Raw genomic sequence first — 26,113 nt, forward strand, 5'->3', positions numbered from 1 at the left:
AGTGTTTTCCAAACCACGGAAAATGAATTACAACAATGACCACACTGCCTGAGAGAACAAGGCTTGGGAACACTGGCCTTTGGCGATGACAATTAACTATAGGTGTACCAAAAAAAATATGATTTGCCAGTGCTACTTTTGTGAGTTTTGTGTTGTTCGCTTTCCAGTTTCAGAAAATAAACTAACCATCACCACAAAAACCACAATGACAATGACAACAAGAGCAACAAAGACAGCAACCATTGTGTTTGATTAAATTTGTGCCAACGCATCTTTCCAGGCTTCGAGTCCACCATCCTATTATATGAAAAAAACTCAGGCAAAAAATGGACACCTGTCTCCACACAAACCGATTCTCCTTCCTTTCTAAAACTGTATTTCAATTCCTTCCTGGAACTCTGTTCAACTCCTTGATGTCTATCTAAATTGCACAGTACCCTTTAGATTTTGTTCAAAACTTCTCAGTGAGGTCTTAACTACCTATTTCAGGTCAAAGGAATCTCTCTATTCTATGGTATTTATTGTTGTTTATATCATTTGTTAGTCAATTATCATTCTGTGAATTACCAAGAATAGAAAGATGAGTAAAGGCATAGTCCTATAGACTAAGGCAAGAACTGGATGTTAATAAAATTGTCACAGATTTGTAGAATTATAGAGATCTAACATTGCAGTTGTGACCAGTGCAATGAAAGGGCTGAACAGTGCTAGGAGAACCTAAAACAGGAGGATGTGAACCGTTAGGTCGGTCCTGAAAGCTTCCTGTGAGCAACAAATATTTAAACTGAAATAAGCAGGGGATATGTCGATAAAGACCCATGAGAAGAACCTCCGGGCAGAGACAACACCAGACGTAAGGGCCCTGAGGTAGGAAAGAACAAGGCCAGTTTTTGGAACTGGAAGGCAGCCAGAAGCAACAGCGGTAGAAGAAACCAGGGAGATAGGGAGGCGGGGCAGGGCAAATGCATTTTTGCCTTTATTCTAACAATAAAAGAAACCACTGAAGGGTTTTAAGTAGAGGGTCAGGGGAATAGCACTATCAGGTGAATTTTCAGAGAGATTACTCTAGCTGTACTGTGGGAGAAAAACTGGAGACAGCCAGAGGTATGGACAGACTAGTCACATTCCTGAAGTAGGCCACCGTAGTGGTAACTTGAGCAGGAACATCAGAAACTAACTGGCATTTTTACTGAACACTCAATAAGCTTTATAAAAGGACAAGGGAGTAAAACAATGGACAACAATAGATTAAAACTCAGCTAACAAATGCACGTCTACATCTATATGGAGCGAATTTTCTCTCTAAACCAAGTATCAGGGCTTCCAAGTCCAGTAAACTCCACAATTGGGTGACACTTTAGGGTTACATGGAAAAAGGTACATAGCTTTAATCAGATTTTTATAGAGGCCTGGGACTCAGAATCCTGCTCAAAAGATGCTCCTGATTCCTTAAGATCTTAAGGTGTAAAACAAGAATCACATGAATGAATGATTTCATTTCTCTAAAAATCTACATGAACTAGTAATGGAGGTTCTAGAATTCTCAATGACAAAAAGTGGAGATGGCCCATATAATTCACTCAGAAACCTTCAATTAGTTTTTGTATGCCAGGAACTATTCTAACTTGTTTCCTTTCTCAGGCCCAAAATCAGACCACTTAACAGGTTTGCTGGAGTCTCTTTCCAGGCTTGAAAATTCATTCAGTCATGAGTGAGTGTTTTTTTTTCCTTCTAAATTGTATTTCAACGATGTTCAAAGAAAAATCTCAGATTCTCAACCTCTCCCTTTCGTTTTATTCACTTCAGAGAATCTGCCATCAACAACCTGAGTGTATTCATGTTAAATTCTCTCCCCTCACCTCCCTGCTCATCATGGGCAGGGAGATACTTCCTCTCTCCCCTGACAGTGGCTTTGCTTCGCTAATGAATGATAGTGTAATTTGTGACTCTTGTGCTACGCTGACAGGCTGCAGTAGTATCCTAGCAGTAAGTCACTAACACAATTAGGTATTCTCTTCATATAATGGGGTTTTTGGACCAGACACTTTCTCCTTGTTAAATTCACCCACAGGGTTAAGTATCGCTCTGTTGTTATCTGCTATTATTTGGAACACCTGAGCAAATGTTGCAATATTTATACTACTCATGTGTTTATACACATTTTTTTTCACTTCACACAGATCTCAATTTCACTGTGTAGAGGGACACTTTTTTATATGTCTGTACCCAAGTTACTTAGAAGGATGCTTCAGACGGAGAAATTACTCAATGCTGGTTTGAGTCTGAAATCATTGTCAAATCATCCTATCTTTTATCATAGCACAAGTGTCTTATGATTCCTGATTGCCTTAAAGGAAATGAGGATAGTCACAAGGACCATTCTTCCTCACTTTGACACATTACCAGCCTTCACAAATTACTCTATTAGTTTTATATAAAGGTGTGATGATATGCAATTCTAAAAGAAAACACAAAGTAATTGACAGTATCTTATTTGCTCTCATAAAACTGATTCCCTAGAAAATATCAACAATAAAAACTCTTACCTTTTGGTGGAAAATAGGACTTGCTTTCTGCTTTATGAGGCCAATCTACTACCAAAGGCCCAAATCTTCTGAAGCTAGCAGTTATTTCATCTAAAAAAGTATAATATTATGTATTAGGAATTAGTTTTAATGGTTCATTCTAAAAAAAAAAAAAATCCTGTATAAGTTAAAGATTTAATGTTTAGAAGTACCAAGTAGCCTAAGATAAACTAGAATATGAAAACTCAAAACATGTCTAATAGCCTTACTAAAAGGATATATGAACTAAATAGCTATTTTAGTCAAAATAAATTCAATTTTAAGCAGCACATTGGCCAGAGCAGTCAATTCAGTGTGAGTTTTAAAATTTTATGTAACACTGTATGGATACTAATGGATTTTAGTACACCAAACCGTAAATATTACTGCCTTGAAAAACACGCCAACAGTATATCAAGTTAAATAAAGAGATTGTTACTGCTTAATAAGTAAAATTTTATAGGGAAAGTTCTGTGCAAATAAGACATATAAAGTTATCATACTCATAAAATACACTAAGGTCTGACACATGTCAGGTAGTTTCGCTGAAATACACCTAGGTCAAATCCAATGATATGGTCTAGGTTATTTCATCACATGAAAACCTTATTATACTAATGAGTCCTTAGAATAAGTTTGTGGATATTTGAATCATAACTGAAAAATATCTCAAAGTGTAGCAATATCCCATTAGTTGTTACTAAGAGTGGCAGATTTCCCACAACCTTACAAACATTAAGACAGTTTCAGTACTTTTAAATCTTTACCCTGAATTATTTTCTTTTATTATTATTACACATGAATATTTTTTACACATGTTTATACATGCCTTTGTATAACCTGAATTTCCTGTTTATGCTGTTTCCATTACCCTTTGGGGTTTTATTGCCTCTTTCTTACCTGCTTCTAAAAGCCTACTTATCCTTAAAGGAATTAAACTTTTGACTATCATGAACTGCAGGGAGAGTTTCATGGCTGGTTACCTTTATTTCGTGTGTGTTGTATTATGGTAATGTAGCAGGTTTTAAATTTTATAAGAAAAGATTTTTGTATGACCATCTTATTTACAAAAAAATGTTCACAGTAACCATGTGCATTTTAACATATAAAGAAACAAACTTGAAACTGTCCAATTACCGATTTAACATTTCAACAGGTGATAAAATATTGAAATAGAAATGGATGTCCATTCTGAATAAAAATCTCTAGAGGTAAAACATTGTATACCTCCATTCACATTATATTTTAGCTGTTTGTTTGTTTTAAACTCAAATCATCACCCTACCTTCATCAATATCTGGAGGAAGACCACCAACAAAAACTTTTCGAGAGAAGCGTTCTATTCGTTCTCCATTTTGATGAGCAGAATAGCATGTGGGAGAATTTAAAACCCCAACTTGATCATTATGGCCATCATCAAGCAGACCATCATCTATTGGAAAGAGGGAAGAACGACCTAAAATATAAGAACAAATATAACTTGAATCTTAAAGAAATGACAAAGTCAAGCATAAAGATAGGAATGACAAATTCAAAGGCTTAAACAATGAAGGTGACATAGGCATAAAAAAATAAGGGAAATTCAGATTGTTTAAGGTTTTAATTACCTGGATTCAAAAGAGAAGCAGTCTGAAGAATGACTTAGAAATAAACATAGTCATATGACAACAATTATACTGCAAACACTAGATCACTTCAATTTTTTATGGAAAGCAGCAAGAATCTGAGGTATGGGGATGGTTAAACTGGATGTGTAATAGGAGAAACCTTTGAGAAATTGGTGGCAGAAGGGAAATGGCACAGACTAAATAGATAAGACATAATAAAAAGCCACTTGCAAACTACGGTAAGGACAAAGGCAACACGGAAGACTTGCATATAAGGTTAATTGATCACACATGTGACAATTATGTAAGAGGGTAGACAGGGTTTCTGCACATGTGCAAAACAGAAAAAGGCATCCCCTCTAGGACTTTGGTCCTCATCTGAGCCCACCCTTCAGAGGTGACCCTTTATATAGGGCACATCCTGTACAACCCTCTACTGCGCAGCAATCCTGATGCTAGACTCCATGGGGATCAAAAAACTAAATGACCTAATAAAATATAGTCCCCTGCTCTCAGGGGATGTACAGTTAGAAAAGATAAGATCTATACATATAACTATGGCACATATTCATAAGAAAGCTTCAAAGTACTTCAGAGGAAGTTTGCTGGAGGAAGGGAGTAACCTGGCTAATAAGTGGATAATTTCTAAAATCCTTAAATGAAACTGGATAGGAACTGTGGTAAAAAGGGAAAGATAGTGGTATTTACTGAGTGCATGCATTAGATTGGATAAGATATTTCTAAGTTGAAATATTTGTTAGAACATGGTTTTGAGTAAATTTTCCAAGTGGAAGGAGACACACTGGACAAAGGAGGAAAATGTGAATTTATTTAAGAAACAGAGAGTAGTCATGGTTGACTACTGCATGTTGGATATAAGGAGAGTAAAGGCAAGAAAACAGTTTTGAGGCTAGCCAGAATACTTAGCCTTGAATGTCGAGTTAAAGGAGATGTTTTATTTAGTGGGTGATTAAAACAAAAAACTGGATAGAGGGGCTCAAGCAAGATAACTTTTCCGGTGCTTTAGGAAGACTTACAGCAAATGTGGTTAAAGTGGTTAGAAATGAGTGGATCAGGAAGGATGGACAGAGGAGACACTGTAATAGTAAAGCGTGGATATCTGAGAAACAAAACAGAGAAAAATAACGGAAAGGAGGAACTAAAAGATGTTATAATAATAAGAATCAGGGGCGCCTGGGTGGCGCAGTCGGTTAAGCGTCCGACTTCAGCCAGGTCACGATCTCACGGTCCGTGAGTTCGAGCCCCGCGTCAGGCTCTGGGCTGATGGCTCGGAGCCTGGAGCCTGTTTCCGATTCTGTGTCTCCCTCTCTCTCTGCCCCTCCCCCGTTCATGCTCTGTCTCTCTCTGTCCCAAAAATAAATAAAAAACGTTGAAAAAAAAAATTAAAAAAAAAAAAAAAGAATCATTAACTAAATATAAGGACAATAAAGACCAAAAACTGGCATAAAAAAGGGTAGATACGGAAGGAAACAATCAACAAAACTAAAAGGCAACCTACTGAATGGGAGAAGATATTTGCAAATGACATATTTGGCAAAGGGTGAGTATCCAAAATCTGTAAAGACCTTATCAAACTGAACATACAAAAACCAAATAATCCAGTTAAAAAATGTTCAGAAGACATGAATAGACATTTTTCCAAAGAAGATATCCATATGGCTAACAGACACATGAAAAGACATTCAACATCACTCATCATCAGGGAAATACAAATCAAAACTACAAGGAGATATCACCTGACACCTGTCAAAATGGCTAAAACTAACAACACAGGAAACAATAGGTGTTGGTGAGAGTGAGGAGAAAGGGGAACCCTCTTACACTGTTGGTGGGAATGCAAGCTGGTGCAGCCATTCTAGAAAACAGTGCGGAGGTTCCTCAAGAAACTAAAAATAGAACTATCCTACGACCCAGCAATTATGAGGTATTTACCCAAAGGATACAAAAGTATGGATTCAAAGGGTCACATGCACCCCGATGTTTATGGCAGCACTATCAACAATAGCCAAATTATGGAAAGAGCCTCAAGTGTCCATCAACTGATGAACGGATAAAGTAGATGTGATACACATATACAAGGAAATACTACTCAGCCATAAAAAAGAACAAAATCTTGCCATTTGCCATGATGTGGATGGAGCTAGAGGGTATTATGCTAAGTGAAATGAATCAGTCAGAGAAAGACAAATACCATATGATTTCACACATATGTGAAATTTAACAAACAAAACAAATGAGCAAAGGGAAAAAAAGGGAGAGGCAAACCAAGAAACAGATTCTTAACTAGAGAGAACAAACTGAGCATTGCTGGAGCGCAACTGGAGCGTTGTAGGGCGATGAGCTAAATGGGCGATGGGCATTAAGGAGGGCACTTGGTATGATGAATACTGGTTGTTGTACGTAAGTGATGAGTCACTAAATTCTACTCCTGAAACTAATATTATTACACTGTATGTTAACAATCTGGAATTTAAATAAAACCTTGAAAGAAAGAAGAAAAAGAGAGGATCGATAAGTGCAGCTTCACATGCTGAGAGGATGTTCAGAATTCAAAATAAGGTGGGCAGATGCAAATGGAATGGAGGAAGGAAATAAGCCACATTTTCGAGAAGAGAGTCAACTTTACAAAAGTGACAGGTTATAAAATTCTTTGTAGTATCACTGATGAAAACTTCAGAGACAAATGATGAGGGTAGTTCCTTGGGAGACTTACAAGAAAGTAAGGGAACATTCAAGAAGCACGAGAAAGGAGTGGTAAGAAAAGTATGAGGGAAGCCGAAGCATTATTATAACAGTTCCAAAGAAAAATGTGAACAAAGCTTTAAAGAAAAAAAAAAAAAAAAAAAAGAGCAATGAAGTACCAACGTGAGATGTTAAGATAAACACTTGAAAAAATGACAACTGTTTGAGGACATGCACAATCTTCAGAAGGGAAGCAATTTTAGTGAAGTTGGATGAGAGTCACATTGCATGTAGAGTTTTATAAAGTAAAGACATCAAAAGGAGATGATTCTTTTGATGGAAAAAGAGAAAGAATGCAGACAAATTGTTTTTTTCCGAGATGGAATGAAAGTTTTTTGTTTTTTGTTTTTTTTTGGGTGTGGGGGGATGAAGAAACAATGCATGGAATCTGTAGCGTTGTACCTTAATATATCCGAGTCATAAAACGTCATTAAATAGGGATCCTGGGTGGCTCATTCAGCTAAGTGTCTGTCTCTTGATTTCAGCTCAGGTCATGCTCTCACTGTTCCTGAGATCTAATAACCCTGCGCTGGGCTCTGTGCTGACACTGCAGAGCCTGCTTGGGATTCTCTCTCTCCCTCTCTCTCTCTCAAAATAAATACACTTAAAAAAAAAAGTAACTATCTCATCATCTTGATATGACTCATAACAGTGCAAGTGGTATCAACAAAGGCAATATGAAATGTGATGGCCTGCACAGACTGAAAGATGGGATGAGAAGGGGACTCACGTGCTGTGAACTGTAGCTGGTTGGATGTTGGAAATAAGAATTGGAAGTTTTTAACATCAAAACCAGGTAGAAAGATCATATTTGTACAGGAATAGGAAATTATAGCACAGACTCAAATTCAACTTAAATAAGATGTTCTGAAAGATGCCTATGTGAACTTTGTGAATAATTAACTTCTCCAATACCTTTGCTATTAGAAATAAGGGTCAATGAAAAACAAATGTCAATAATCTGTTTTGACATTAATTTGACATTATTTGACATTATTTGACAAATTTGACATTATTTGACAATAATCTGTCAATAATCTGACCAACAGAAAGAAAGCCCTTCAAAGTATTTTATCTAATTACTTTAACAAAAAAAAAAAATCAAGATCCATTATAAATAATATTTTAACTGGTTCAATTTCTAAGGTGGACTTCAATAATTCTATATTTTAAAAGGAATAATATGAGGCAGAAAAACACATATATTATATAACTAGTTTTTAGTAGAAAAATTATTCTTATTTCAGACATGCCAATACATTGGAAATTATTTCACTCTAAAGTGCCCTAACACACATATGAATTTAGCAGTCCCATGAATATGATATGCACTCTTTTTAACAAACATTTATCTTGAGAAAAAATACAGATCATAAATATTTAGAGTCTAAATCGAAATACTAAATACAGTGACAAAGGAAGTCACTACGTAAGAGAGGTCATGACCCAAAAAGGATTTAAATTTTCTGTGTTAACTATAATGTTGTAAGCATATTCATATTATAACTGCATTTAACGATGATTCTGTATTACAAAATACCACTTTAACTATAATAAATAAAATATAGTTAGTGAAGCAACTATCAAACATCCATAATCTATATGTCTAAAATCTAGTAACCAAAGCTCAGCTAAACAAAGGATGTAATGGAAAGGCTAAGAACATATTACACATACTAATAAGAACCTTCATTGCTGTAAAATCATGACCATTTTCTTTATAGAAGCCATAAAAGCTATGGAATTATATGCTCTTTTAAAAGAGGAGTTAACTGAGTATACATCAACAACAAAAATATCACGTTTTTAAATAAAAAAAATTTTTTTAATGTTACTTATTTTTGAGAGAGAGAGAGAGAGAGAGAGAGACAGAGCACGAGTCGGGGAGGGAGAGAGAGAGAGACAGAGTCACAGAATCTGAAGCAGGCTCCAGGCTCTGAGCTGTCAGCACAGAGCCTGACACAGGGCTCGAACGTATGAGCTGGGAGATCATGACCTGAGCTGAAGTCGGACGTTCAACTGACTGAGCCACCCAGACGTCCCCCAAAACATCATGTTTTATCTTGCCAATTATCTTTCCTTATCACCCAATTTAATTCAACTCGAAACACAACTTTAATACAATTCTCTAAGTAATGACCTACTTCACATACAGTACACTATGAACATGCTTTCTGAGAATGACACATACCTACATTTAGTACATGAAAATTACAGCAAAGGTAAAAGGATGTGTGCTGAGAGAAGTAACACTGGATTATAAAATAATTTGGACTAAAATATTTGCAACAGTTTTCAACCAAAATTCAACTAGCTTCCTCCTTTTTTTTGCTCTGAAACTAGGATATATTTTCAGGTTCTTACATTTCAAAAGAATGAAGCTGAATGATAATGAAAACACAGCATAAAATTTATGGGATGCAGCATAAGCTACATATTTAGAGGAAAATTTCCATATTTAGAGGAAAACTACTTTTACACGCATGTTAGAAAACAAGAAATGCTTAAAATAATCCTAGTTTCTGCCACAAAAAGATAGAAAAAGAATAGCAAATTAAACACAAGGAAAGATGAAGGAAATAAAAAAATAAAGTCAATGACATAAAACATAGACTAACATGATAGCAAGTCAACAAAGCCAAAAATGGCTCTTCAAAAACATGAAACTGATTTACCTCTAAGCAGAGTTTATCAAGTTCATCAAGAAAAATTAGAAAACTCAAGTTACCAGTACTAAGTATGAAAAAGGGGACATCAACCAACACAGAGCCTATGAACATAAACAGCTAAACTTCCTACCTAGTTTTGCAACCCTGATAGTAAAAACCTGGCGAGAAAATTACAAGAAAACTATGTATCAAGAATACAAGAGGCAAAAATTGTAAAGAAAATAGTCACAGGTTGAATCTAGAAATATATAAAAATGGAAAATACATCATGATTAAGTGGAGCTCGCCTCAGGAATATAAGACTGATTGACATTTGAAAATCAATTACTGTAATTCATATTAACACAAGGAACTAGAAATATCAATCATTTCCACAGATGTAAGAAATGCATCTGATAAAGTTCATTAAAAACTCCCAGCAAACTAGGAATAGGCAAGAAGTTCCACAATCTGATAAAGAGCACTGAAAACCTGCAGTTTACATCTTTAATGATAAACTATTAATGCTTTTCCCCTGAGGTCTGGAAGGATGTTCACTATTTATATTCAACATGATCCTGGCAGAACTAGTGCAGGAAGATGAAAAAATAAAGTGTTTAATACTTGCAAGGAAAAAGTAAAACTGTCTGTGCTACGAACATGATTTTATATGGAAAATTCAAAAGACTCAAACTACTTGAAGTAAGTGCATTAGCTACGGGACAAATACAAAATCAACTTACAAAAATCAATTTATTTCCAGATGACAGTAATAATAATAGGGAAAAAAATTTAAAATAGTGCCATTCTTTATGTCATCAAAACTCATCAAATTCCTAGGAATAAATTAAACAAAAGATATGTAAGACCTTTACACTGAAAACAAAAATTTGCTCAGAAATTCTACAAGACTGAAATAAATGAATAGAGAGAAGAAATCAACATGTGAGATGTGAAATTATCTCATGTATAGATTGCATACAATGGCATTCAAAATCTGAGCACATTTTGTCTTCTAGAAACTCTCAAGCAAGTTCTGAAATTTATGATAAATCAAAGAATTCAAAACAGTTAAAAAAAATCACATAAAAGAACAAAGTCAGAGGATTATACAGCCATATTTCAAGATTTACTGGTCAGCTATGATTATTAATAATTATAATAATAGTATAAAATAATATAAAAAAATAATCATAAGCTTTGGTGGCTTAGCCAGTTAAGTGTCTGACTTCAGCTGAGGTCATGATCTCGTGGTTCGTGGGTTCGATCCCCACATCTGGCTGCTCAGAGCCTGGAGCCTGCTTCAGATTTTGCATCTCCCTCTCTCTCTCTGTCCCTCTCCAGCTTGCGCTCTGTCTCTCAAAAATAAACTAATTGTTAAAAAAAAAAAAAAATTAAAGAATGTAACACTTAGGATAGGCAAATAGCTAACTGGAACAAAACAGAGTCAAGAAGCAGACCCATACATTTACAGTCACTTCATGTTTTCGAAAGTATCCATGCAGTTCGATGTGGAAAGGAAGATGTTTTTCAATAAATGGTGGTGAAGAGGGGTGCCTGGATGGCTCAGTTGGTTAAGCATCCAACTTTGGCTCAGGTCATGATCTCACAGTTTGTGAGTTCGAGCCCTGCATTGGGCTCTATGCTAACAGCTCAGAGCCTAGAGCCTGGAGCCTGGAGCCTGCTTCTGATTCTGTGCCTTCCCCTCTCTGTGTCCCTCCCTGGCTCACACTCTCTCTCTCAAAAATAAACAAACATTAAAATTTTTTTTTTTTTAAATGGTGGTGAACCAATGGATATCCAGGTGTGGGGGGTGGGGAAGGAACCTTGATCCCTATTCTCACACCATACCAAAAATACATTCAAGAAAGATCAATGACTTAAATGTGAAAGATAAAACAACAAAGTTGCTGGAATTTCTTCACGATATTTGGGGATAGGCAGTGATTTCTTAGGATTAAAAGGAACTAAAGATAAAAGAAAACAGCTGGACTTCCAACAAAATTAAATATTTTTCTGCTTATCAAAAGACAGTGTTAGTGAAATGGAAAGACAAGCAACTACCAGAAAATAGGACAAAATACACAAAGAACTCCTCTAAGTGAACACTTATACTGAATTAAAAATGGACAAAAGACTTGTACTGAAACTTGACAAAAGAGTATAATGAAATGGGTTACAAGGTATGAAAAGGTGCTTTATATGACCCTTAGTTATCAGGAAGATGCAGATTAGAACCATAATGAGACATCACATATATGTATCAGAGTAGGTAAAATTAAAAAGCTAACAGTACAAAGTCAGTCTTATATTCTGTTGGAGTGTAAAACTGGCAAGCTACTTGGTAGTTTCTAATAAAGTTAAAATATGCATTCATTCTATAAACCAGCAATTTTGCTCTTATATATCCAAGAGAAATGAGTGCTTATGTGCACATGTACACTCACACACACTCACACACACACACACACACACACACACACACACAGAAAAGAAAAAGGATACAAAAATGTTGATGGTACTTTTATTTACAATAGTCCAAATGGAAACCAACTCAAGTGTCTATTAGTAGGTTAATGGACAAATTGTGGTATATTCATATAATGACTCTATTTACCAGTAAGAAAGAAATAACTGACAGTAATTTCTGTTCTACAAAATCTTAAATTTCCCTTTGAGACTGACATTTTTAAGTATCTAAAAGCAATTACTTATGAAATTTTAAAATGTCTTCTTTCTTTTATTTAAAAAAATTTTAATGTTTATTTTTGAGAGACAATGACAGAGTGAAAGTGGGGGAGGGGCAAGAGAGAGAGAATCTGAAGCAGGTTCCAGGCTCCCAGCTGTCAGCACAGAGCTGGATGTGGGGCTTGAACCCACGAACCATGGGATCATGACCTGAGCCGAAGTCAGACGTTTAACCGACTGAGCCACCCAGACGCCCCCAAATGTTTCTTCTTTTAAAAGAACTGGATATGGTTGTTCCTAAACTTCTTACCATAGTAATTAGATGTGTTTTTTGTTTTTCTCTAGATAATTAAAAAAAAAAAAATTTTTTAATGTTTTTATTTATTTTTGAGACAGAGAGAGACAGAGCATGTACAGGGGACGGGCAGAGAGAGAGGGAGACACAGAATCTGAAGCAGATTCCAGGCTCTGAGCTGTCAGCACAGAGCCCAATGCGGGGCTCGAACTCACGGACCGTGAGATCATGACCTGAGCCGAAGTCGGCCGCTTAACCGACTGAGCCACCCAGGCGCCCTAGATAGATAATTTTAAAGGTGAGATTTCCATGCTGTTAAAACCAGCAGCAAAGTAAGGATATTGATCAACAAGCTCTATAGTCAAAAGAATTTTAAACTGTAATTAGACTGCATTGTTTGGAGGGGTAGGGGTTTTTTGTTTTTTTTTTTTTTTTTCTATTTTAGAAATCATCATTTGACCTTGACATCAAATGCTCCATTTATATTCTCTAACTATTGTTATGACATTCTTGACTAATACTACAAGGCAACAAGTATGAATGGTTACACAAAAATCCTACTTCAGTGATTCTAACTTAAGATGTATATACATCCCTATTTGTCTGTAATATACATAGGCATTTATAACATACACGCATGCTATAAACATAAACATGAGAATTAATATAATATGAGGTTAGTTACAACCAAGATTAGAGTGAGCATCTAACTAAGAATTCTTTAAGAGATTTACAAAGAATGTGATAGTTTTAGAGACAAAAATGTAAAGGAGAAAAGAGGGGAAAAGCTTTATAGGTAGAAGATATTTGCTTGAGCAAAAGTACAGAAATATTCCAAAGGCCATATCAAGGTAAAATATAGAAAACTGGAGACATTCTTAACTATGTGCTTAAAAGCCCTACTTACTTCAAGTAAAATACCTTATGATAAGTTAGTCACCTAAAATGTACAATAAAAATCTGAAAGGTAAAATAGTAGTTACAATAAAAATTACAGAGGAAGTAGTAAGAGGTGAATGAGATATGAAAAACATGAAAAAAAAGAATAAATGAAGGTTGCCTAATCATTGCCAATGAAAGGGTCTAATACAGCTTCCGTATTGCCAGGGCTTTTTAAACAGGTCACCAAAATCCTTTTCACGTGAAGGCAAAGTTAGAGGATCTATATTCCTATTACAGGACTAACAATATACCTTTTCCCAAAACAGAAAATTGGCAAAGGTTTTATAGTAAAGAAGCACAGCCACTACCTCAAATATGAATGAGCCTTATTTGTTATGTGGACAATTAGGATTCAAATTATTCATTTCAAAATATTTTAAATAAAAAGGCTTAGAGAATGCATGAGATTTTTCTATATTCCTATAATAATGTTTATTCCACACAATAATAAAAGCCAGATTAGGAGCTTCCTTAACTGAAGATGGGGCTAAAGGCTAAATTATGACTAGGCCATGTGACAGAATGATAGTTAGCAACCAGTACATGATCTTCTGGTATGTGCTGTTAGAGGAGTTGTAAGCAATTACTAATTTTACTCCACTGGCTATGTGCCTATGCCCAAACCACCCCTATATTTTCAGATTTTGACCTTATTTTGGAAGCCCAGAATAGAGAAATTTCTCAACATATCAAAAAGGGGGAGGTAGGAAAGGAAAACATTTGTACAAAATTAGGCAATTTATGACTTGAATCTAGGCATAATTCTTTGATCTCAATGTGTTATCCTGTACTTTCATTTACTAACTGTTGTTCTAAAAATAAAAACCAAGCTATATAAATTAAAGATGACTATGAATATTCTTCTCATCTTCTAAGATCTTAGCAGTCACTCTATTGGAGTAGAAAATCTACCAATGTGATGGCATGATTTTTATTTAATATGAAAGGATCAAAAAAACCCACCATCAAAACAATAGAAGTAGGTTTGAGACTGCACTTTCTCAAGCACTACCTGTTTAATCAGATAGAATCATTGATCAGGCATGCTTTTCCAAAGAACTGAGAAGCTATTAAGGTACCCTTATCACCTAAAGAGATTTTGTCCCAATAATAGGTTCATTCTTTTCACATAGGGGATGGATAAGATATTTAATTTTAATAATCAATTATAACCTAGTTATTACATCTTTGTACATTAACTTCTAGACATACTATACTTGGCCGTAAGTTCACTAAAATTTTGTTTCTTTTTAGAAACTGGTCTGGCTGGGTATAGGTGTAGAGTTAGGCAGAGTAAGTCTCTTCAAGGAGGAGGGGTAAGCAAATTTTTTCTGTGAAGGGCCAGAGAGTAAAAAATATTTTAGTCTTTGTGGGCCTTACATTCTCTGTTGTAACTCCTCAACTCTGCCATCATTGTAGCTCCAAAGCAACCAGACAAAAGTAAATGAATGGGCATTGTTGTGTTCTAATAAAACCTTGTTTATAAAAACAGGAGGTGTAGCCTGTGGGCCGGTTTGCTGACCTCTGTCTTCCAGTACTACTCTGGCTTTTTTTTCATGCTTTGGAGATTTTGCCCATTCTTTGACAGGTATCAAAAGCACTTACCAAAGATGAAGAATTTCAGCCTTGATTTCATCATAAAAGGATTTGAGAGTGGTGGTATTTAGGGGGTGCACCCTTACTTGGGCTACTTGACAAGATTGTTTAAGAGTCAAACGGATTGAAACCAAATCGAACCAATTCAGAACATCCCGGGGTCAATTTTAGAACAATACATAGTATACTGTCTTACTAATAATTCCTTGCTTATTACAGTGCATAAATCTGAATGGCTACATAGTGTAAATAAATCCAACCTCCCTAACTGAGCTTCCATAATTTCATTCCCTTTAAAATAATTTCTCCTATTTCATTCCATACACAAGCTATTAATTCAAGCTTTGAGATTACCTGCTAGAAAAGATTGCATTATGATGTTTTAGTCCTATTAACTAAAATAGGCTCTATTTCTATTTGTTAAAATATCGCATATATTTTTGTTCCTTTGGGAGCACAGTAGCCCTTTAATCCTTTACGAAAGGAATAGATGGCAATATAAAAACGTTTGAAGAGGAGGGATAGAACTTACATTACACTTCACACCTCTCTTCACACTCCCACCCAGACCAGTATGTTCACTCTTAGAACTGAATGGAAGAAATGCCGAACAGAAAATAAAACACAAAAGATAGTGTTCCATATATTAAAGACTGCCCCCCCCATATGAGAGTCTTCCTCCTTCCTAATCCTGCCCCCCAGGCAGCTCTGAGGTAGAACTTTTTTATGGCTCCTAGGGTGTAGAGACGCAGAGGAGTTGGGGCAGGTTGCAAGTGAAAAACAGGGAGAGAAATACTTGCTCTTTCTTAATTACTTCCAGTACAATTAAATTTTGAATATTCCTAAGGTATATTTCATATACTAGTATCTAGAAACAGCCTGATGTGAAGTTCTTATTGACATTATTAAGGAAATTAAAATATATAAAGTCGTTTTGGTAGTAATTTGGTTTGACTGCAGTCCAGTGGGAAATCTTTTAAATGAAAACAGCTCCTCTGTGCCTGGGCTTAAAGGTGAGTCTAAGGTGGCAAGTAAGAAAAATATAGTTCTTCCCCAAGTGGACTACAAAGTCAAAATGTCTTATGAAAAGTTAAAGCTACTCACCGACTACTGCAGTGGTGGAGAGCAATGTCTCATTTTTGGTACAAACTGTATCAACTTATTGTGACACATCCCACATGAGCAGTAGATCAGATATGTGTAAGACTTTTTTTTTTAAGAAAGGAAAAATGACTAAATAAAATTAACAAATGCAGCTCCTTTGATGGACCAAACGTTAAACATGAAGCCCATAAAAGGGGGATCTTGGAAGTTAAAAAATTATCAGTGTGATAATGGCACTGTATCTAGCACAGAAGGGGGAAAAAATGAGTAGAAAATAGGAAGAGAGCCAGGCTACTTCTAGTCTTTTCTGAGTCATTCCTTTGGTATGTGTGTGTGTGTTTTTTTTTTTTTTTTAATGTTTTATTACGTACTGTGTCAAAGTACTTTCAAATTCACATAACCTTCTCAATAGGTATTTATAATAGGTACACTTTTCATTTGATTATCAAAATTGAAATTTTAATTTTTTTTTAACGTTTATTTATTTTTTTGAGACAGAGAGAGACAGAGCATGAACGAGGGAGGGTCAGAGAGAGGGAGACACAGAATCCGAAACAGGCTCCAGGCTCTGAGCTGTCAGCACAGAGCCCGATACGGGGCTCGAACTCACAGACCGCGAGATCGTGACCTGAGCCGAAGTCGGCCGCCCAACCGACTGAGCCACCCACGCGCCCCCAAAATTGAAATTTTAAAAGCAGACTCCGACTATTCACAGAGAACCAACTAAAAAATTACTAACGCCATATAACTTGAGAGGAAAATTCAGGCGTTATCCCTCCACACTAAGCCAAATAAGTATGACAGGTCAGTTCCGACCTACAGAAAGCTTCTGTAGAAGCCTTAGGACCATGTGAGAGTCTTCTTTCTTCCAAAGCTGACAGGCAGTCCTAAAGTAGAGGAAATCTTATAGATCTCTATCCTCTGGGAGCCATGAAGAGCAGTAATAAGTTTCTATCTGAAAGAAGAAAAATTTGCTTTTTCTTAATATCATAATCATAGTCTACCATTATTAAACTGAGAAAAAAGATGATAAACAACAGGACTTTCTGACACCCAGTTCCTGAGAACTTCCTAGGTCCTGATATTAAGTTGGAGTATGCCAAATTACATTAAGAATAAACCACTAGGGTTAAAAGATGAAAGTGTATAAAAGGAAAAGATCCTAAATTAAATATGCTCCGTAGTTTCAAAAATACCTAAAAAGCACAGCTTAGTAAGTGGGTTTTGCCACAAGAACCAAAGCTCCATATTTAAAAAGCACAGTGAAACAAGGCAGTCTACAGATGTGAGAACAGGTACTAAAGTTCTAACCTTCCCCCTCTCTTCTCAGTTGCTAGCCGCAACCTTCAGAAAGTTATTCAGCTTTAGTGTCTGAGTTTTGAGTTTCTATATCCTATAATTTTTTCATTAAGAAAACTAAAGAACCAAGAGACTTAGTCAAGCATGGGAAAAAAACAGATTCCAAAAAGGAAGTTAAATTCAGACAATGTGAAATACAAAACTGGAAATACTACTTAAGAACATAGAATACTTGTTTCTGTCATCAGCGGTGGCAGAAAGATTTAGCTTGTTTGTTTTCAAAGTGCACATACTCATGACCACATGAAAAGAAAGTGAAGCACTGGCACGCAGTTATAAAATGTATCAAAAGGCACTATTATTATGGTCTATCCTCCATGGCTCAAGGGAGATTTCAGGGGTCAAGGAAAACCCTTTTTACTCATTTTGGTCCTTATGACAGCTACGTAAGTATCATGATTATTGCGCACTTAGAGGATAAGCTAGCAGGTAAAGCTACTTTTGCTTCTTTGCATCCCATGTACTTTTCTCCCTCTCAGTCTCTCTGTACATACAAAAGAGAAGCCAAGTTTAAAGCGCCACAGACACTGTCAGCTGCTTTCCAAAGAGGTTTAGTAGTCCGGCATCTCAGAGGCCTCGTTTTGTCCTTCAGATAGCAAGAAACCAGAGAGGAAGACTGTTGCGGGGCAGAGAAAAAGGGTGTGTGACAGAGCGTGTGAGTGTGCCTGCACGGTCCGGGGAGGGAGAAGGAAAGCATTATATTCTCCGAAGACACACAGAAATGTTAGCAACATGATTTCTATACACCAGTGTTAACAATAGCTTATCTGGTATTATTTAGTTTCAACTGGGTCAGACATAAAACTAATAAACTGGGGTTGGAAATTATATACATAGGTATGGCAACCAGTTACAGATTTAGAGAGCAGAAAAATCGCCTTGCAAGTCACCTTCACTAGTGTTTATTAAACATTTTTCTTAAGCAAACTATAAACAGCAGCTTTACTTTAAAAGGTATGAAAATAAACAGTTAGAGTCTAGACAGTCTAAAAGGAAAACATTTATTAAGTAACCAAATTAGTATGGAAATGTGCTTTAAAGTTAAGAGATACAGGATTCAAAAATTTGACAAGTGTGCAAATCAAAATATAACTTTTCTGTGAGTTTTCAGTGCATAAAAAAAATCTAGGCTAATTATAGAGTTGATCAGTAAAACCCAATTAAAAACAGTTATACCATAGCAAACAGAAAGGAATTACCTCGTCTTCGCCCATAACTCCTTGCTGCATGTAAACAAAGGACAAATTGTAAAATGTCAGAACTAAAAACAAGCCCACACATACAAATATCTGTGATATGAAAAGCTAAGTGGGCATCTAGTAATTAGGACTACTTTGTTTTAAGAGCTAGGACAATGTCCCCATGTAATAGCTGCATGTGTTTTACCATTTACAAACCACTTTTATTATATATATATAATATATGTATATATATTATACATATAATATATATATATTATATATATATATTCTGCACTGTACCATAAAATGAAATTAACAGGAAATATGCAATTTATTCTCATACATGCTCCAATTCATGAATAAATATTTATTTCACCTGATCAAGATGGTAATATGTAACACCTTACAGTTAAGCAGCATCCCAAGTAATAAATGCAAACAACTTGAATTAAATCCTCATTTTACTAATTATAAAGAGAGATACAGCAGATACAGTCCAACAAACAGCTATTCAAATCCAATTCACATTATATCAAGCCCTGTGTGGAGAAAGTACTGGAAGACACAGAGCTATGAAAAGATAGAACAATGTTAAACTGATACTCTGAAGCCTGTAGAGCTTAGATAGAAGGTAAAGACATCAATCCATGTTCAAACTTGCTTAGTTGAAAAAATGATTAATGATACACTACAGTTACCAATGCTTTCAATCCTTCTGGTACATTTTATAACCTCTATCTAAGTGCTTATGTCTCTCTCTCTCTGGGGTAAAAGGGATTCAGATACAAATTGTTCTTAGTATCATCATAGACTAGCACAGATGTTAAATATTCAGAAGTATGAAGCAGAAAGACATTTCAAACTACCTTATTAGCAGTTTACATAATTCCATATGGAGAAAAAACACTGCAATTTATTCTCCATAATAAACTACCAGTTTGATAAAACCCACAACTTATTTTTAAATAATTCCTCCTTGCAAATCTGAGTACACAATGACGATTTTTACCCTGGAATTAATATATGAAATCAAAGCAGTAAACTAAAACAAAAATCACTGTTAAAATCAAGATCTTAACCCATGTTTTACGAATTTTTTTTTTGGCCGGGGAAAGTTTCTTTCTGAATAAATCTCAAATCGAAACATATGTTAAGAGTTGTCAGAAATGTAGTCTTCCCCAAAAGTATAAAGCAAAGACCAAAGGAAAACATTTCACATCATTAAATACATTCTACTACAGAAGTTTTACAATGTGAGTCTTTAATATAAAGAAGTGTGCCCACAGGTGAAAATATAGGATTAATACCCCTACAGTAACCCTTAGTCATTACACTTTAAGTCAATAAATACAAGGCTTACAACAGAGTCTGTTATACAAAATAACTTCATTTGCATCTCTGCCTCTCTATTGTCTTTATTTAGCTATAACTACTGCAGTTTTAACCTTTTTGGGAGCTCCAGCTACCTCACGGCCTAGCAGATTGTCTGACCTGTACATTAGTTTATATACAAGCTTACCTGTGTGTGTTTTTGTGTGTCTATCGAGCTTAGATGTACATTACCTGTATACATTACATATAGATTACCTGACATACATATTCGTTTAGGGTGAGGTAGGGGCGGAAATGACATTTAGAATTTTGCTGTGGAAATCTTGGAAGACTTATAAAGGCCTTAAAAACACAGGGTCTCAAAGAGATAGCGGATCAACTATGGAAAATCGAGTAGGAATTTTAAAAGAGCTGTCAAAAACAGACTATACAAGAGCGAATTCCCTGCAGTCTTAATCGTTGTATTAAGTGTGGAAATGGTCAATAGGCTCCCAAACGGTCACAGCACAAGTCTAAGAAGTTAGGCTTCCTACTTCTCTCCAGGCATGATCGAAATGATATTAATCCAGTATAGATTTGCTTTACGGAATTTCAGTCATGGGTGTAGAAGACGGATCATTTACAAAGCGAATAAAACTACTCTCATCAAGTTTAAAGTCAAGTTATGAATTATAAGGAAGTAATAACGTGGTCCACAATTCCTGACCTATTGAGAAAATTAATGACACGACAACCAGTTTATATTCTCAGCTGTTATGTTCTTTGCTGAGGCTACTCAATGCTAAAATAGTCAAAATACATATGAATGTTCATAGCATCTTAGGTCTCATCTCATTCCTAGGCTTGAACACATTATTTAGAAGAGTTCTCCAACTACCTCATACCTGAGGAATTTTAGAGTTCTGTAAAGAGCTATTGCACTTATTTTCTGGACAACTCTCAAATTCCAGCTCTCTACATTACCAAAAATAGAACTGCCTGCAAATGAAGCTAGATCATGTGAAACACTTCCTATCCCCTGTCATGGAAAGAACCAATCTGCTATCATCACACTAAACAACGGAGTACGGACTCACTTTCCTACCCGAGATCTTCTTATGTGAATTTCTGTTCCACCATAACTCGGATTCAGAGTTATCAAAAGTTCCCAATGAGAAAAGAAAATCATTAAATTACTATTCATTAAGTTTTAATTAAGGAAGACTTCTTTAAACAATATGCCCCTCCAAACTCATTTAGAATAGGACTTAGGAAAAAAAAGTGAGCAATTTTTGTATAAAAACTATTTAGAACATTCAATTTCAGTTACCTAAGTTTTATAAAACTTATTACTAAAAATTACCACGCATTCAGAAGTGAGGAACTGGCTATTTAACACACGTGTGTAAATATGTGTGTGTGTGTGTATGTATGTTAGATTATATTTTTTTACATATGTTTTATTTTATCATTATTTTTAAAAAAAATTTTTTTTCAACGTTTTTTATTTATTTTTGGGACAGAGAGAGACAGAGCATGAACGGGGGAGGGGCAGAGAGAGAGGGAGACACAGAATCGGAAACAGGCTCCAGGCTCCGAGCCATCAGCCCAGAGCCTGACGCGGGGCTCGAACTCACGGACCGCGAGATCGTGACCTGGCTGAAGTCGGACGCTTAACCGACTGCGCCACCCAGGCGCCCCTTTTATCATTATTTTTTAATGTTTATTTTAGTTTTGAGACAGAGCGTGAGGGGGGGAGGGTCAGAGAGAGAGGGAGACACAGAATCTGAAGCAGGCTCCAGGCTCCGAGCTCTCAGCACAGAGCCCGACGTGGGGGTTGAACCCAAGGACCGGGCCGTGAGATCATGACCTGAGCTGAAGCTGGACTGAGGCACCCAGGTGCCCCTCCACATACGTTTTTTTAAGATAATAATAATAAAGCTTTGGAAAAAAATTTTTCCTACAAGAGTGAGTTTAAAATTTGGTCCTGGGTTATCAATAATCTCATTTAGGTTCTAACCCATTGCTACTAAAAAAGAAAAAGGATGATTCTGACATTCTCTTCAGTGTCTCTGTGCCCTTACATATTGGCTCTTAGCAATGGCTGTGGTACCCGATTTACTGCAGCTGGAGTAACAGATAAGGAAACATAACAAATTAGCCAGAAATATTTAGGTTAAAGTTCTCTTGGTGTGAAACTAAAGAAATTCTTATTTCTTGCTCTGAAAAGCCAAAACCAGGGAGAGAAATATACCCCCAAATTATCCTTTTCAAGATCTAAAATAAATCTGTTATCTACTCCACTTATTTCCATTAGCATAAAAAAGGATTACGTACTCAAATTTCCTATTTTCAGGACTTAATACAGTACATTTAGAGACTCTGCCCTCAGAAATACAATTTCACTAAGTTTTCTTAATTAAAAGATAAACATAACCTCTCTCCTCCCAAACAGTAGAGCAAGCCCTTGATTATAAACATAGATATATATGGCTAATGACAGCAAATTTAAATTTCAAACTAGCTTGCATCCCCCTGTACTTCTGCTATCTGTCCCCCTTTTGAAAAGCCATATGTACTAATAAAAATATAAGCTATTTTTCCTTGGGAGAGGGGTGAGGGGAGCACAACATGATCCAAACAGATACAAGCACCTGAATGATACATCATTTTGCATGGGTCCTCACTGCTATGGAAAACAGGTGGTTTTATTTTGTTTTTTCCTACTGAGAATAAAATATGTGAGATTTATACACTTGGAAGTACAACATTTAAGCCGTCATTCTAAATTCAGATAGTGCTTGCATTTTGGTTTTTAGACAATCTACCCATTCCTATATAATACTACTTCCCTAAAGTGCTTCTGGGTGTTAGGTTTGGACTCCTCTACAATATTTATTCAATGGTAGCAGTCTCCACCAGTTAATTCAACTTGATTTCTAGTTAGATGGAGGAACATGGTCTGTTCAGGAGCCTACCTGCAGTTATATTTCTATGGCATTTTTTTATTGTTAAATTTTATTTTGTCTATACAACTTCAAGAGACATATGGATGTGGGATACTATCTCTTTTTCTGAGTTAAGAGAGGTTGAAATATAAGGATCTGTGAGAGGTATTTCACAGTTTTACCCAGTCTGACCAACTTCCTGACCTTTACCCCATTCCCTGTTTATCCGTTAAAGGAATATTTCACAGTTTAACTATAATGTTAATTGACCAGGAAGGCAGACTCATGAAAGCTTTTTACAACATTTGCCTTATCTGCATAACAACTACACTAGTATTTATAATATTATTTTTATTAAATGGACTCAAGCCTAGCACCTAATAATAGCCTAGTAACATCATAGATTTCTTCCAGTTCTGTGTTTTCTAAGGAATGTTCTCAAATTGTTATAGTCATGCATTTATTATAATATGTATTTGTGCGCCACCAAAGATTGTCTTGGGTACCACATGGGACATGTGCACCACTCCTTAGGGAGCACTATGAGAGAGTCATTTTGCTTTTGACCCACATTTTGTTCCTATATAGCTTCTTCCAAATGGGTCTGGTTTGACTTTCTGCAGTAACATAAGACAAACCTTCTTTGGTCACTACATATATGTTGAACATCCTTCAAATACTTGAAAACATTGGCTATGTCTTCTTTCAATTTATATTCTCCAACAATTTATGTATTCACAAGACAGATTAATACTCTTTCAAAGTCATTTTGTCACTGTTCACCATCACCCACTGTCACAGCTAACTCTCACTTTTAGAAACTGTTCTAAACACTTTACATGAATGAATTCCCTCATTTCTCAAAAAACAATCCCCTGAAGCAGGCAGCATTTTATCTCCTTTTGACATAAAGAATCTGAGTCTAACTGAAGTTAGGTGAACTGTCCAAGGTCATAGCAAAGTTAGGGTTAAATCCAGATAATCTAGCTCCAGAGTCTGTGGTACCAACTACTGTTAACTATTGTTAACCCCACCACCACCACACACACACACACACGAAACCACTGACTTATAATTTATTGCCAAATACTGATTTTCAAAGTCAATAATATTAGCTATGCTTATTGGTTAAGTAACACAACTTACTTAGTTGCTAATGATGAGTTCAAATCTGTGACATAATTTAAAAAGTAGGTCTATGTATTGAGATGCTACAATTCTTTTAATCAATAATATTTAATAATAATTTAGTACAGGCAGAGGCTTGGTATTGACATCACTTAATTCCCATATTTCCTAGGGAGACAATATGCTAAGAATATAGTTGAACTGTAAGAATTAAAAGCAGCTCAAGGAAAATTTCCCCTTACTCCTTCTTGCCATTTGCCCACTTCTCTCTTCAATGACCTTGATGTCTAGAAAAAATTACTTAAATTCTTAATATTCAAATACTTCCCAATCATAATAAATATACCCAATTTCTTGACCTCTGCTCCCCTCTTAACAATGCTCCCAAATGAGCAAAATAATTTTTTTTCTCTCTGGATCAAATTGTCCCTATGACCTAAACACATTTTGATGTCCTAGTTTCATTATCTCTTCTGTCCCCTACTCCCTTGCCAGAAGAAGTTCAGAATGTCCAGGACAGCTCACTGTATCGAGCACGTAACATGGCTCTGAAGTGGCAGGCCATGAAGAGTGCTCACATAATGAAAAAGCGTATTTGTCCACAAGGTTCAACTCTTGCCTGAAATAAAATATTCTTGTGTCTACTAGGTGATAAAACACTGATAACCTAACATCTAGGTTATTTATGAAGGCTTCAGGCAACTGATGAACTCAATTAGCTTAATAATATTTAGTGCAAAAACAGTGTGGCTCCTAAGCTCTTTGCTCATACATAACTGATGTATTCTATTGTGGTTGCAACATACTTCTGAATCGTGCTAGTGTGGTAGGCACACAGCAATCCCAGATCATCTGTGAATCATCTAACAAACTGTCTCATACAGCACCTTCCTTCAAATGGATCTTAACAGAGTATGTGAAATATACACAAATTCAAGTTTTTCTACTGACTTGTTTTTAGAAGTTAAAATGGGAATGATCTTTATCACACAGAACGTCCCAAAAGCAAATTATTTGAGGAAGTCAGGATAAATACATAAAGAGCTTGCTGCTTAATCCCATCATTTTATAAAATCAAGTCATGAGGATAATACAAAATTATGATCTATTTTCAGTTTGTAAACTCAATTTCATCAATGTAAGTTTTAGTCACAGATACAGAGTTTAGAGACCAGCTACTCAAGTGACGTGTTGTTTTAATTCCATGGTAGAAAAAAAGTTGACTGAAGAAGTCCTGGAATGCGATTTCTAGTGCCCTTCTGGTCAAAGTCTATGTAAGCACCATAATTCACTGAATTCATGAATGTGGCCTGCTGTACTGCTGTAAGGTCCAGCCCAGACACGGCCTCAGCTAGAGAGCACAATTAGGCCCCAGTGTTAGGACCTTGCCAATTTGACCTCTAACCATCCTTCAAGATCCTAACACATACCCCAGTGCTCAGATTACGCTGGCACGTGGTGGGCAACTCAATATATAACAATCTAAAGTTGAATGAAGCAATCAATCGCACCACAGACACCCTGCTTCTTCAATTTTTCTCTCATTCCAAAATTCTATCTGACACCTTGCCAATCTCCCAGGAAGCCTGGACTTTATTCCCACCCCTCTGTCACTAGAGTCTTTATTACTTAGTATAAGTTCACAAGGTCTAGCTTTACACTGGCCTTTTTTCAACCTTTGTTCCCCAACCTCCCTATCATCTGTTTTCAACAGAGCTTTAGTTGAAATAGAAGAGCCAAGTCATTCTAATGATATAATTATGTATTTTTTAAGTAAGACTGTGTCTATTCTTCCTTCTTTCTACTTCTCTCTCTTTGTCCACCCTCTGATTTAAAAATACCTGTATGAAGGATATTTTCACCTTCCATGTCTACTCCCACAGTCACGGGTGTGCTAAGTACTGGGACTTGAAAACAATGTTTGTCCAACAGAAGGAGAACAAACTTTAATGAAAGTTTATTTATCCTGTTTCTAACTC

The 26,113-nt window shown here is 35.9% G+C and overlaps 1 protein-coding gene across 11 annotated transcripts in view; it reads right to left on the reverse strand.

Annotated features, from left to right (window-relative positions):
- Positions 1 to 26,113, reverse strand: part of CPEB2 (cytoplasmic polyadenylation element binding protein 2) — a 73,175-nt gene that overhangs the window by 14,593 nt on the left and 32,469 nt on the right. For 7 of the 11 annotated variants that reach the window (XR_009259715.1, XM_058723069.1, XM_058723070.1 and 4 more), the window contains 3 exons: positions 18,766 to 18,789; positions 3,850 to 4,020; positions 2,547 to 2,636 (listed from right to left, as the gene is read on the reverse strand). Coding sequence is in view for 10 of the 11 variants with exons in the window: in XM_058723069.1 (XP_058579052.1) it covers positions 2,547 to 2,636; positions 3,850 to 4,020; positions 18,766 to 18,789 (285 nt within the window). In the remaining variant the exon portion in view is untranslated. The remainder of the gene's footprint in view (positions 1 to 2,546; positions 2,637 to 3,849; positions 4,021 to 18,765; positions 18,790 to 26,113) is intronic. The other 4 variants (XM_058723074.1, XM_058723068.1, XM_058723066.1 and 1 more) reach the window with 1 other exon arrangement.

Source organism: Neofelis nebulosa, chromosome 3, assembly GCF_028018385.1.
Source record: "Neofelis nebulosa isolate mNeoNeb1 chromosome 3, mNeoNeb1.pri, whole genome shotgun sequence".
In the NCBI taxonomy this organism is placed as follows: Eukaryota; Metazoa; Chordata; class Mammalia; order Carnivora; family Felidae; genus Neofelis; species Neofelis nebulosa.